This window comes from Lytechinus variegatus, chromosome 5 (assembly GCF_018143015.1).
Source record: "Lytechinus variegatus isolate NC3 chromosome 5, Lvar_3.0, whole genome shotgun sequence".
Lineage (NCBI taxonomy): Eukaryota > Metazoa > Echinodermata > Echinoidea > Temnopleuroida > Toxopneustidae > Lytechinus > Lytechinus variegatus.
Genome location: NC_054744.1, coordinates 2,414,244 through 2,429,953, shown reverse-complemented (window position 1 = coordinate 2,429,953; position 15,710 = coordinate 2,414,244). Strand labels below are relative to the sequence as shown.

General features: G+C 35.5%; 1 protein-coding gene across 1 annotated transcript in view; it reads left to right on the top strand.

Annotated features, from left to right (window-relative positions):
* Positions 1 to 7,855, top strand: part of LOC492316 (co-repressor protein groucho) — a 43,465-nt gene extending 35,610 nt beyond the window's left edge. The window contains exons 16-22 of the mRNA XM_041608132.1: positions 918 to 1,098; positions 1,447 to 1,617; positions 2,184 to 2,329; positions 3,494 to 3,605; positions 4,441 to 4,523; positions 6,418 to 6,598; positions 7,431 to 7,855. Coding sequence (XP_041464066.1) covers positions 918 to 1,098; positions 1,447 to 1,617; positions 2,184 to 2,329; positions 3,494 to 3,605; positions 4,441 to 4,523; positions 6,418 to 6,598; positions 7,431 to 7,538 — 982 coding nt within the window. The 3' untranslated portion in view covers positions 7,539 to 7,855. The remainder of the gene's footprint in view (positions 1 to 917; positions 1,099 to 1,446; positions 1,618 to 2,183; positions 2,330 to 3,493; positions 3,606 to 4,440; positions 4,524 to 6,417; positions 6,599 to 7,430) is intronic.
* Positions 7,856 to 15,710: the final 7,855 nt, after the last annotated feature.

Below are 15,710 nucleotides of genomic sequence, written 5' to 3'. Positions count from 1 at the left end.
TTATTTGGCACAAGTAATGTTGGGCACTATATAAATGTAACTATTACTATTAATTGTAGACTTTGATAGCATCCAATTTAGGATGAAGTGCCATCATTATGATGAAAGGTGCTTTTTACAGTATTAGGGGAGCATTTCATCAACATTTGTCATCTTAGAAGCACTGTTCCTATGGTAACTGTGAAATACAACCGACTCTGTTGGTTAAAGGATCCGACAAGTCCTTTCATGAAATGCCCCCCCCCCTTAAAAAAGTTGTGAAATCAAATCATAAAGAAGATTGAATAAGATCCCTTTGATTTGATTGGTAAAGTTAGAATGTGGGAAGTTTAGAAAAGCTGAAGTACACACAAAATGACCATGAGATATTGATTAGGCTAATAAAATTCATGGGTCACATGGTCAGTCACATGATGAGTTAAGAAGTTCTAGAAAATATTGTTTATATACAGAAAACTGAGCAAGGTTTAGGGACAAAAAAAGTATGCTTTCCACAGTTGCTTAAATTTTTTTAAAATAGAGAAATATGAAGGCACTGGGAATATCTTTATGAAGAAGGCTTGGAACTGATAGATGTAAGGGGGAAGGAAATTGTGTATATTATTTGATTTAATTTAATTGTTTTCTTCTGCATTGATATTCATATGGTACATTTTTCTTAGCATTATTGTGGTGATTTGATGTGAATCATGGAATAATTGTAGAAAAGTAAATACTCTGAACAAATGGTTATCCAGTCTACTACCAAATTGTTATAACAATCACAGTTTGCAGAAGATTTTCTTCTTAATTACACTTGAAGACCTTGCAAAAGTATCACAATTGCTTTGGTAATTTTACCATCATTCATACCAGAATTAAAAAAAATGAGTAGTCAATGATTATTTCCATTTGCTTGTCATCTCTTTTTCCTCCAGTGCGTATTCATTTCACGTGAGCGCAGACGGTAAAATGCAACCCGTACCATTCCCACACGACGCTTTAATCGGTCGCGGGATACCTCGCCATGCACGTCAAATAAATACTCTAAATCACGGTGAGGTGGTGTGTGCTGTGACTATTAGTAACCCTACCAGACATGTCTACACGGGAGGAAAGGTAAGCCTGCTCATTATATTTGTAATGTCATACAGGTATTGCCTATCTAGAGATTGAATATTATACAGATATTGCCTACCTACATGTACAGTTTGAATATAACATTTCCTCTCCCCGGCAGAGTTATATTTTTCCCTAGGGATTATATTTTGCCCGAGAAAATATTCTCCCGAGGGAAAAAATATAGCTTTGGAGGGGAGTTGACATGGTATCTTGGAACTCTCGTATTTAATGCAAATTGTGATTTGGTAAAAAAAATTGCATTGTCAGTTTTTGAAGTGCGCACTAGACTTTACTTTGGAGAAGTATGAACATGAAAGACTTTGTTGTTGTTGTTTTTGTGTGTAGGGTTGTGTCAAGGTGTGGGATATTAGCCAATCAGGTAACAGAAGTCCAGTGTCTCAGTTAGACTGTCTAAATAGAGATAACTACATCAGATCCTGCAAGTTACTACCAGACGGGAGAACACTCCTGGTTGGAGGAGAGGCCAGTACTTTATCCATATGGGATTTAGCAGCAGTAAGTATTATTAATGTTCTCTGAGAGACCTGTCTGAGGTTGGCTTTGGTATTTTTATAATCGCTACTCTCGGATCATGTTTCACCATGATATAAGTATGACTAAAAGGGTGTTGCAAAAAAATAGTTGCAATCAATTGCAAATGTTCTGTTCCAATTATACATTTATAATGAAGATCAGTTTTAACTTTCACAGATCAGATTACACTCCTTATTTCTTGAAGCAGATTAGCACTCAGTCGCAAATTTGCAATTTCAAGTCAATTCATTTCAATTCAAGTCATTTATTTTACTTGATAATGATAACTTACATACGTGTTATGGAGAATTTTCATTAAAAAAACTGACAAGACTGAAAAATAAAGTACAAGACAGATTATCAGTGTCGACTGGTGGTCAGATCAGATAGATGATAGTGGTTTCAGCCGTGTAAAATAGGGACAAAGCAATCTGTAAGAGAGGGTTATACAAAACATGCGTTTATATACCTCTTCTAAGTCAAGCAGATTTGTGTTGTCTTAAAAGAATCCACTCAGGCAAAGTTACTTGATTTGTTATTGTTTATAGGCTACACCACGTATCAAAGCTGAGCTGACGTCGAGTGCTCCTGCATGTTATGCCCTGGCCATTAGCCCTGATTCCAAAGTCTGCTTCTCGTGTTGTAGTGACGGTAACATTGCTGTATGGGATCTTCACAACCAAACGCTCGTCAGGTAATGCCTCTCTTCTCCTAATAGTGATATTCAGCTCTTGTGTAGCACGTACACATGCATGTGGATGTTGTTGTTCAGACGGCCATGTCGTAGCCTGGTTTTGTTTCCAACTTGATGTTGACTTATGAAAATCCTCTACGTGTGCACGCTCGGATGTTGATCAGTAGTCCACGCCATGGCCTAGATTAATATCCAACTGAAACTGTGGATGTAAAAATTCAATCTCACCATTTACTTTTTATATGTCAACATGGTTTGATAACAAATCTCAACATGCTGACATACATTTTATAAGTTGACTTGGTGAGATAACGTGTCTCACCATGCTGACATACAGCCTTCAGTATGTCAACTTGAAGTCTCGACAAGTCAATGTCACTTTAAAGCTTCCATGTATTTCGTCTCCTGTGTAGAGTAGATCAAATGTGAATGTTTTTCTCACATTTATACTGTCAGCTAAAGTCAATGCTGTCTTGACAATTTTATTATATAAAAAAAAAACTGCAATCAGCTTTTTCATGGAACCAATGATTTGTAAAGTTCATGGAAGAAGTGCAATCAACTTTCAATGTTCAGCACTTTGTATATACATCATTATCATTTCACTGTGTTTTGTTTTATTAAGTCATTGGATGTCAACACAACTACCTTTCTGCCAGAAAGGAAATATTCAGTTTGGGTCAAATGTCAAGAGGTCAAACTATTTGCCCCATCACAAGTGTTTTGCAATTACAAATCAACCTGAAAGAGATTTTGACTGCCAATGTTGTAGATATACTTCCTAGATTTTGAAGAATGTTGTCCCCCACTTTCGTCCTGTCAATGAGAAATGGCTGAGCCAGATGGCAATTTATGTTTTTAAAAATTTTTTGAAAAATAAATTCTTTGTTTAAAAACAAGTCCACACATTGGTATTCATAATGCATGTAGCAATCCAAGCAATGTGGATAAAATCCTTTGCTCATGGGCATAAGTGCCATGTTGGGAATCAAACCCTGATCCCTGGATCTCAAATCAAGCACCTTAGACCACTTAGCCACCTCCAATTGATGGTTTTTACATGATTCTGCACATCTCATCTTCATTATACATGTATATCGATACCGTTCGGAACTTCACTAATTGTCTTTGGTCTTCATTTCTAATATCCCACAACCCTTACAGGCAATTTCAAGGGCACACTGACGGGGCAAGCTGTATTGATATATCACCAGATGGTTCAAAGTTATGGACAGGAGGGTTGGACAACACCGTCAGATCATGGGATCTCAGAGAGGTTTGTAGCATTCTACCCTTTTTTTTTTAAATTCAATAACATTTATTTCCAAATTCTAAGCATTATTCACATTAAGACATTCATGAAAGTTACGATATGATGGAGGTGACGACTTTTAAAGCACAGCTTGTAGCGAGTGCACCGTAAAAATATTTAAGAAAATGTGACATAATAAGGCGGAGGAGAAATTATTTCCATACAAAGTACGGGACATAATAAAGAAAATGAAAGAAGAGGACAAAAAAAAAAACAGGAGATATAACAGATCAGTAAACATGAACAAAAATAATAATTAAGACAAAACCATAGGAACTAATAAACATTATGTCAGATGAAGCGGTTAATAAATTATGAACTAAACATCCCACACTGAACAAAGCAAAGCCTTCAATGAAGGGACCGGATGTATTAATTGATTTTTATTAAGTCATGTCTCTAAGCAGTTTGAAGATGGTGCAATTCTTATATTATTTGTTTCACATTTTTGACCTATAAAACAAAGTTAATGTTGATAAGAACATGTTCTGTTGATACATGTACATTAAGTGTACATTACATATCGAAATAGTGCTGAGCATTTTTATCCTTGGGTGGTGACTCCAAGGGATGGAGTTTTATCCTCCGTAACATAGTCTGCATCTATGAAACAAGGGAGGGTCAATTTAACAACGCAGGCTTCAGTCATCCGCCAAGGGAGGGGGGACTCGAACATACAATCTTTGATTTGACAGGCAAATGTTTAGCCGACTGATCCAACGCTGCCAGTGCTGTTAAAGAAGAATGCCATGCACTATTATCTTACCAATCTATATATATTGTTTCTTTGTGTTAACAGGGTAGACAACTGCAGCAACATGACTTCACATCTCAGATCTTCTCACTGGGATACTGTCCTTCAGGAGAATGGCTCGCTGTCGGGTAAGTCGCTAATATTGGTTTCATGACATTTGCTCTGGCGACAATAGCTCCAATGGAAAATCTGCATGTTAAGCCAAACATAAAATTTAACCTCCGAAACTATATAGACCCTAATCCTTGTCTTTACATTTATCTGAACCAAAAACTCTTTTACAATCCAAACTTTAACCCTTTGCCCGCTGAGGCATCTAGACCAGAGCAAATATGTGAGGAGCAAATTTTGTGTCACCCTGATATTATCTTCACTTTCAAGACCCATATTCTGATGTTAACTTTAAGTTTGGACCATGGTCCAAATCTATGCTAAAATTGTGGAAATAGCCTGAAATATCAAATTTTGTTTGTACATTGCAGTCAGTCGGCAAGCCCTGAAAAAGTAGCTTCTTTTATCCAAGTGATATTCATGACTATAGGGTTTTTGCATAGTTAATGAGCTTGGTGCGAACCAAAACACCTCTTTTTATTCTGCCATTGCTGCTCTAAATATTAACCAAATTTCATGTTTTTGGTATCTTTGTAAAGAAGAAGAATCATTCTTTCAGGTCATGTGTTTGGAATTCTTTAAAAAATGTTGTAGTATAGGGAAAACTTTTGATATAAAACATGAAACAAAATGATTGTTTTCATGCAACAAATGTTGTTGTTTTCACACTTGATTTCTGTTTGAGTACAAATGATTTTCAGATCATAATAAAGCTGAAGATCTACGCTTTAATATGATATAATTTGTATAAGAAGATGTATCTTAGATGGGTCAGCAGCCAGCTTTTCATAGGCCAAGTACATTTAGCAGCTCAAAAACAAGGATACTGCACTCTGATTGGTCACAGAGACCACACACCCACGCAAATTCCAATGTTCCCCACACTGGGCCTCTGCAAGGTCACACTCACCATGTGGTAATCTCTTCAAATAACCCGCGCCTGTTGTTGTGAAAACATTATTCAGCCAATCAGAACTCTGGATTTTATGTTACTCAAAAATTTTAGAAATCTCGTCTTGCATCTTGATGGAAAAAGCTGGCTGCTGACCCATCTAAAAGATGCCACATATCAAGAGTGACATTGTAAGAAAGTATAGAGTTTGAGCTTTCTGATGATATAAATAATGTTGGTACCGAAAACACAAAATGTTGCACAATTTGCAAGTGAAAACAGAGGAAGAAATTTCTGTTTGATGCATCTTTTCTCGTAAAAAAATCACTTATTTATCAAAATATTTTATTCAAAAGAAATAACCAATATGAAAGAGTAACATTTACTCTTCCCAATGGTACAAAAATAATCAATTTTACTCCAGGAAAAAGTGGTGAAATTCTTTGAGAAAGAAAGTCTCACAATTCACGAGATTTTGCAGGGACATGAATTCAGCCACGAGAGGACTTGGATAAATCTGGCCCATTTGCTCATTAACACAGGGGCTTGCCGACTGACTGATTGTATATTTCTTATGTGTACTGTGAAGGCAGAAGGTCTATTATTTGTAAGTCTTTGGTTTGACTCGACCGGGAACTCAAGACCTCCCGTTCGTGAGGCGGGTGCCACCATGCCAAATGGTAAACAATTGTAGGAGAGTCACACATGTGTTGATTGATACATTACCATGATCATTCATGAGATTACACTTATGATAACTTTTTACCAGTAGCAGTAATTAGTAAATTACATCTTTGGCAAATAAATGCCTGGTCACAGATGTGCTCTTAACCAATCATTTGATTAGTACCTACTTCACAATGTTTTGTTTTATCATGTTTTGTTATTAATATGTATATGCATTTTGAAATTTTATGCATTGCTCACACCCTTGTTCAAAAAGTAGCATTTAGCTTATTGACCATTATAAAATTGAAGAAGAAACAATACAATCACTTTATTTTTGTATTCCCTTCTAGGATGGAGAGCAGTAATGTTGAAGTCCTTCACCACACCAAGCCTGATAAGTATCAGTTACATTTACACGAAAGCTGCGTTCTTTCTCTCAAGTTTGCTCACTGCGGCAAATGGTTTGTCAGTACAGGAAAAGATAACCTCCTCAATGCCTGGAGGACTCCATACGGCGCCAGCATATTTCAGGTGAGCCTTTCAAAGTTTGGAATATTCCAGTTCTTTTTGCGCCTTGTAGAAGTAGGCCGATATCCTAAACTTGTTTGATTTAAATCAGACATGCCAGTCTATAGGGGAGCGTTTCATGGAATGGCCCTATCAGACAGGCCATCAGACAAGTTCCGTTTTTATCAGATGGTTTCAATTGTAACAGTGCTTCTCAGCCAATCGAAATCAAGGAAAGTTTTCAGATGTGACAACTTGTCAGACAAAAATGTTGATGGAATGCTCCCCAGGCTTATACATGTACCTGATTTCAGGCCATGATAGGTTCAGGCTATAGCTAGTTTTGATATAAACCTTAGTACCCAATTCTTTTGAAAGGAAAAGTACTTCTTTTGGGATTTGGCAACAAATTTAAATGTACAAATGTATGGAGAAGTGAATCATTGATTAATCATTCAAGTAGGCCTATATTACAAGACTTTAACTGCTCAGAGTGTTGCATTATGGGTGAAGAACCTGGGGGGCGTTTCATGAAAGGACTTGTCGGACGTTTTATCTGACAAGTCCCATTTTATCCGACAGTTACCATAGTAACAGTACCTTTCAGCCAATCAACATCAGAGAAAGATGTCAGATCTGACAACTTGTCAGATGAAAATATTGATGAAACACTCCCCAGGTCAGGTTTGAGTAGTCTAGGACTTGAGGTTGTGCTGTACAACAGTGCTGGTTCGTATTTGCTATAAGTGCAATTTTTAGTCGCATTTAACTCCTAACGAAGCAATCTCTAACCCATTGTATGATGCATTAGGCAATTAACAACATTATGCTAATTTATACTTCTCATCTCTTTCAGTCCAAAGAGTCGTCGTCCGTTCTTTGCTGTGATATCTCAGTGGACAACAAATTCATTGTGACGGGATCAGGTGACAAGAAAGCAACTGTCTATGAAGTTATCTACTAGAGGAACCTATCTGGATAGGTGCTCTTGTTGTTTTCAGCCTGTTCAGGCCATGAACTTTGATGGGATTAGATGCCGACTGTATGAGTATCACATCGTGTTCCTACGGAGATATATCAAATATCATTGACCAAGTATTCATGTAAGACGTTGCTGTACATTGACAGCAGGTGACAATGATGTTTTTCGTATGATTATGCTCTTCGTTTTCTATGAATTTTTAACAATTTTTTTTTTTCTGTCGTGTCAAGATTCGGACCAAAGTTTTGTTGATCTATAAAATGGGATGGACGATGATACAGATTCAAGCAACACCGGAAGGAACCATATGTATTGCCATACTTATTAATTTTGTGCCGTTAAGTGTGTAATGGGCAATGTCAAATTCCCACGAACAAAATCAACTCTTGACCAACCAATTATATCAAATGACACATAATTGGTTGATTTGGAGTTGGTTTTGTATGTTTGACTCTGATATAATATACCCATAGGCCCGTATTCTGAACTCGGGTTTAAATTAAAACCCTGGTTTAAAGTTGTGGTTTAACTATGGAGAGCCGATTGGAGCACAAATCCCTAACAGTACACATTCAATTTATTAACTCATATGGCACCCAAATTGTTCATAATGGTCCGGGAATGATAACTGAAGTATTTTTCTTTATTATGAAAGTAACAGGTAACAAAATACTCGACATCAGAAATATGCAACATAAACAGAATTTTTGAACTTTTGGCTCCCCATAATTTTAGCACAGAGTTAGACCGTGGTCTAAGTTATACCTGACTTTAGAATACATGCCATACATCCATGGTGACTTGAAATGTAAATCTAAAAATCTAAAATCCAGATATTTTAAAGTCATTTCTTCAAGGCTGCAGTGTTAGGGCTATGTTATTAATCACCTTCAGTGATATTTCTAGTTAAAACTTTTCACACACAATGCATAAAATCGATGAATTGCGGCTAATCCTTCCAAAATTGTCTTAAAATAAGTTTGTTGAATGTTATGCAGGCATGCCCATGACGTCCCATTTGAAATGGTTATGACATACTAAATAATTAATGGCATCATAATAGAATCATGATTGAAAATGAAAAATCAGTATTTTATTGTTCGATATAAAATCTGAAAAGGAAATGCTCTGAAAATCCTTTTTTCCTAATTGATATCGTTGGTTGTCCCCCCAACCTAAGGCAATTATCTGAGGGTTGAAGCATTTATCAACATAAGAAGGGCGATGTGTCTCGCTATGTCTCTGAATACTACAAAAACCTGTGTTTTATCTCATGACCGAACAAGGCTTAACAAAAGACATCTGTGCCTTTGCACCTGATATGACCTTGGCAATCATTTCTAACTTTGTGTAGTCAAACCTGTTTAACTTCCTGAGCATTTTTTTTTCTGCCTGCGAAGGTCACATACTAAATGAAAACTCCCTATAGAAAGCACATGTCAAAAATACAATTTTTTTGGCTCTATTGTGTGGTCACTACACAGAGATATTAGTCCTCGTACCTTTGCATCCCACCCCTTACATGTTTTAAACCTTGCCCCCCCCTCCCCTTCCCTTACACTCCTTGTCCCCCCCATGCTAGTTTTACATTTTACCTACCTCTATATTATAATGACTACTTTACGTTTACTCATACACTTGTGAATATTGGTTTTGACTATGTTCTCATGTAGGTTGAATACAAAATGACCAACCATGGCATGTCGCACTGTCGTGATAAAAAAAATGTTAGAATCATGTCTATGATGAATGCTAGAAATCTGCTTATGCAGATAGATATATTGTTCAACAATATCTCCTTTCCTAGAACCGACATTAAAAAAAATCAGATGTGCCTTTGTTGCTTTGAATTGTGACGAGGAATACATATATGTTTGCCCTTCAGAAGTCTGTTTAACTTTGATCCACATGGTGGTCTGTATTCTACAATCAGTTTGGTCTACTTCCCATATGGTCTTATACCACATAGGCTAAACCTATATGGTCTACTTCCCATATGGTCTTATACCACATAGGCTAAACCTATATGGTCTACTTCCCATATGGTCTTATACCACATAGGCTAAACCTATATGGTCTACTTCCCATATGGTCTTATACCATATAGGCTAAACCTATATGGTCTACTTCCCATATGGTCTTATACCACATAGGCTAAACCTATATGGTCTACTTTCCATATGGTCTTATACCATATAGGCTAAACCTATATGGTCTACTTCCCATATGGTCTTATACCATATAGGCTAAACCTATTTGGTCTATTTCCCATATGGTCTTATACCACATAGGCTAAACCTATTTGGTCTAAATGTTATTTTTTTAGTCTAATACCCACTTAGTCCAATTCTTATTTAGTATAACACCCAGATGATTCAAATCCCACTTCGTAAGATAATTATTTTGCACTTCAGTCAAAATTTAATTAATAGGCGGTTCATCTAATGTGGTATTTCAAGAAACTTGCGATCAGTTGCAAACCTATTTTCGGTCCCTAAATTAATCATATTTCTTGAAATTAATTGCAAATTTGCAACTAATTGCTAATCTGCTTCTTCAAACAAGGAGTGTAATCTGATTTGCTACAGTTAAAATTGATCAATCAATTGTAAAATTGCCACAGAATATTTGCGATTAATTGCAAATATTTTCTTGTAACACCCCTCTATAGAATAAATGGTGCTAGACCAAGTGAATACTGGACTAAAGTGGGTACAATACTGAATGGCACAATGCTAAATTGCAACTAGAACTGGTTCTAAACAACATAGGATTAGACCATGTAGAGTGAGACCGAATAGGAAGCACATGTAAACCAGGGCCCTGTCTTACAAAGAGTTACGATTGATCCTATCAACCTCAACTATGGAAAGCCAGCAACAACATCTATGATGTTCGAGTCATACATTCATTGATTTCTTGAAAACTCAGTGTTCTTTTTGCTTACAAAGGACATTGTGCAAATTTCCTGGATAAAAGGAATTATGACATTGATGGATTTCCATATACTTAAAGTTGATTGGATCAATCATGGCTCTTTGTAAGACGGGGCCCCAAGTGTCAATTTACCCAAATGGCAGTCATTCATTGCAGCCTTTCTCTTTCTTTTCATCAATGCCCTTGTGATATATTCCATGTATGAAAGAGAAATTGGTCAAATGATGTTATATAATGACTCTGACATTCCATCTGTGTATGTTATGTTTATATTTATATACCATACAAATCAACTAAGTCATAATTTCTGTCTAACGATTCTCTTCTGTTTGAAAATGTCACCAGCTGGAATACGTGTAGAGGAGATGATTTGTTTTCAGGTCACTTTTGGTCATCATGATTGTAATTACAATTAAACTGGTCTTTATATGATAAGAAAAGGAGAATTATTTTCCTCAAAGATGAACCCCTTCATTATCGTGGTAGTATTTTGTTTTACATTATGTAATGTCAAAACTCGACAAATACTATTCAGGGCATCAGATTTGAAAGTCTATTTCTTCCAAAGCTGCATATATTATTAGGTCATCTTAAGTCACTTGTAAGCCAGTCTAATCGCATTGATGTATACCACATGTGAAGAAGTACTAGTTATCAACATCTTGTACAAATCACCATCATTCTGTAATTAAGAAAGAACAATTCGGACATTTGTAATAAAATCATCTTAATGTACCCATTTTAATTTCACAATCCAATTTATTTCAAAATTGAAAAACTTTATCCCAAAAGATAGAAACTACAACTTCTTTTTATTAAATTGAGTTATTATATTACCATTATTCAGGTAGGAAACTTGTCTTTGAACAAATACTTCCATCTCCATTTTGAAGTTGGCCATTGCTATGGTGACCTTAGTTGGAAAATCTCAGCGAAGAGAGACTTGGAAATATACGTTTGCCTTCTCTGGGTTTGTAGTGTGCGTTCCATCAGTTTAAAACCGTTAGAAAAAGAAAGAAAATGAAATTACTCTGCCAGTATTGAGGCAACTGGCCATGGAATATATATCTTGTAATAAGGGAACACATTCTCAATCAGTATGGAGTGGGACATTGTAAGAATGTGGCTAATGTTGATTGAATGTTGTGTGTTGTAGTGCAGGAACCAAGTTGATTTTGTATTAAATACATTATTCCCTTCTATGTATGAATCCGAGTCATAAAACGTGTGGTCATGTAATTTTTTTTTGTGGTACAATTCCACCATTTCCATTCTAAAGCTTTTCCCATTCATCATCATGTGCAGTGCACAAAAACATGTTGCACTTTAGCCCATGTCTCCTTATATAGATATCTTTTTACGGGATTGCTTGAGAAGCAGGGCCTACAATATTTATCCCAACTTCAGGGGGGTGTTTCACAAAGATTTAAGTATGACTTAAGTCGCGCTTAAATGCCGACGCGTACATGATATGCAACGCGCGATCTTATTGATAGATACTGATATTGATAGTAGTCCTCATTAAACGATCTGACCAATGCGGTCATGCCTTTTATACCGTACGTAATTCAGTATTTAAGTGTGACTCTTAGGTCATACTTAAGTCTTTGTGACACACCCCCAGGAATCCTGATACATACATTTCACTCAAAGAAGTGCAGGACATGATTTCTTTTTTGTCTGAAATGAACTTCTTACTGTATTTATAATAAAATTTGATTTTTTTCAATGCACTTCTTGAAACAAACTTTGTACTGATTTTGCCCTGAATATATTTGTAAACGATGCAGATATTGAATATACTTCTAACTCAAGAATAACTTTGGTCCTATTTCCCCCCATTTGGTCCTTGACATTGCTTATGAGCTTTGGGATGGATCAAAGGAAAGTCACTCTTAATCAAGATTGACATTCAAATATTATGATTGGTCTTTGTTTTGTAGTTTTCTGAAGTCTTCTAATGTTGCCCGTAAAACACCAAGTTAATGTATCATGAGAAAAAAATTGATTTTCTGTGATATTGTATATATATTTGTAAAGGAATTTTTACGCCAAAATGTCATGGACCCTATTAAAAAGTTTGTGGCTATTATCTCTAGTCAGAGTTTCAAATGTGTCTTTTTTATTCTATTTGAAATATTTGAATTGGAACAATCATGGAGGAGATTGAGTTTGTCATTCAAAACTAGTGTCCCCTTGCATCTTTTGGAGGGGGAGATGTTAATGTTCCAAAGATCTGTTTGATAAGTTAAGCGCAACTTTAAAGGGGTACTCCATGCTGAAAATAATATGATTTGAACATATAAAGGATAATCATAATAACGCAGTTCTTGTATAGTGCATATCACATGTCATAATGTCCCTATGCGCTTCCAAAGGACTTGGATATTATAACCCTGGCTTTAGCCCTGCATCCTTTTACAGTGCGGTGGCATTTCAAGGAATAAATTCCTCCAGAATTCCTACCAGGTACCCATTCATCTCACCTGGGTTGAGTGCAGCACAATGTGGAGGAATTTCTTGCTGAAGGAAATTACGCCATGGCTGGGATTCGAACCCACGACCCTCTGTTTCGAAGGCAGGAGACTAATCCACTGGGCCACAATGCTCCACATTTATCTCCATAAAGACAAATCAGACTAATTATTATTATTATTATAAAGTCTTATTTATCCAGGGTAGCCTCATCAGTGACGTACACTTCTCCCAGAGGGCCCTGCTACATTAATACACATACAAAAGAAAAAACAAAGGACAACAAATTAGAATGATACAAACAGAATAAAGTTTAGCGAATTGTGTCTTAAAACCTGGAATAAGATCTTCGGTTTCTCCAATAAGATGAAATAAATGATTGCAAGGTTGCCGCCCTTCTTACTGTAGATGGAATATTATTCCACAGAATTGAACCGTGTACTGAAATCCTTTTCTGACTAACAAAACACTCAAAATTTTATCAAAATCTGACAAGGAATTACAAAGTTATGGCATTTTAATGTTTTGCATTATTTCGGTTAAACAGTTCTAGGCATGTCTTTAAGAATATGAACAAAGCTGATGTCATATCCCACTTATTCTTTTGTATTTTATAATATGAAAATATTTTTATTCAAACTTTGTTCTCAAAGAATTGTAAAAAATTGATCATTACTGCAACTTATTTTGTTAGAAGGGAGATGTATAAAACCCACATACATGAAAATATGAAATAATTACGATTTCATGTAATAACATAAGAAAAAGCAAAGTGGGGATATGACACCATCATTCCTCCTTTCACATATTCTTGAAGACACGTTTTCACAAAATATTTCTAAACTTTAAAATTCACTAACCTTGTTTAAACGTTTTGTTTAGTGAATGTTACTCTTTTAGTTTGATTTAATTTTTTAGAGCCCAAAGTACCCTAATAAGCTTAACTAGCGACTTGTTCTTCGAGGCGAAAGCAGTTTCCCAACCATTTAGATTCCCATTAGCTATACTTGAAATTCGACCTTTGTAGACAAAATAATGCAAGTTTAATGTGTAGGGAATTCACTTCCTTAATTTTAAAAAGGTTAAGATTATATTGGTATAGATTTGGCAGACTCGTTACCTAATCAGGTTTATTAAGTCAGACTGCCTTTTGAATATTCATGGGAAGTGTAATTTCCAATGCATCAGTCAGCACGGCTGGTGTGGCATGGTCAGTAATACGATGAGCAAATGTGAGTCAAGATCATTGATGCAATGCAGGTTTCAGTCTCGCCTTGAATGACTTTCATCAAAGTTAATCTTTTTCATCAAAAATTGAGGCAAGACTGAAAAAAGACAAGCCCAAGATTTCATGTCTTATTAAAGGACAAGTCCACCCCAACAAAAATGTTATTTGATTAAAAATATAAAAATCAAACAAGCATAACACTGAAAATTTCATCAAAATCGGATGTAAAATAAGAAAGTTATGACATTCTAAAGTTCCGCTTACTTTCACAAAACAGTTATATGCACATCCTGGTTGCAAATGAGCGGATCAATGACGTCATCCAATCACTATTTCTTTGGTATTTTTATATAGAAAATATGAAATATTAAAATTTTCTCCCCATTGTCATGTGAAGCAAAGTTTTATTCTTCCCCGAAAATGTGGAATTATCATTTCAACATACTGTTGATCAATCAAGAGTGTCCTCATTGTGAAATCTGTAAAAATTGAAATATTGTATAAATCAAACAATAAAGAACAAAAGAAATAGTGAGTGACGGACATCATCAACTCTCATTTGCGTTTCACTGAGTTGTGCATACAACTTTCTTGTGAAAAATAAGTGAAACTCTTAAAGTCATAACTTTCTTATTTTACATCAAATTTTGATGAAATTTTCAGCGTTGTTTGTTTGATTTTTCTCTATTTATTCAAATCAACTTTCGTCTGGGTGGTCTTGTCCTTTAAAAGCCTCCTTGTCCTGTAAATTGAGGCAAGACTGAAAAAAGACAAGTCCAAGATTTGAAGTCTAATTAAAAGCCTCTAAAACATGATTGGCCCTTATTGTTATGAGTCTGCTGAATCGATGCCAATGTAATATTAACCTATGAAAACAGGAAAAATTGGGGCCATCTAATTCATCACAAGATAAGATAAACAGTAGTTTGTGTGAAGTCATGGATTATTTTTTGACAGCTTGGATCAAATAAAATCTTTTTTTTTAATTTTTTAATTTTTTTTTATTTAGGACCCCATTGGAAATAAGCTCTTGAGCTTTCATGGGTTCATCCTGTCAAGCTTTATGAATCGATATACCATGTATACCTTAATATGCTTGAAATGTATGTGTATATAGACTTGGCAAATAAATCAAATCAAAATCAATCAAAAAGTTTTAGGTAACTTTGCCTAAGTGAACCTGTTGAGATTACAGACATTTGTAAGGAGAAATTGGACATAGAAGAGGTCTATGTATTACTTGTTTTGTATAATCTGGTTTAAAAAAATTGTTTTGACTTGGGTGAATATTTGACTTATGAAAGGTTGATTTATCCAAGTTTCCCTGTAATTGCTAGAATAAGAAGTTCACTCGTACTTGTATTCAATTTAATATTACCATATTAATATTATTCAATTCAATTAACACTTAGTCTAATTAGACCAAATGGTTTGTGGACTAAATGGCAATTGGACCAACTGGTTATTAGACGAAATGGTGAGTGGACGAAATGCAAGTAGACCATGTGGATATT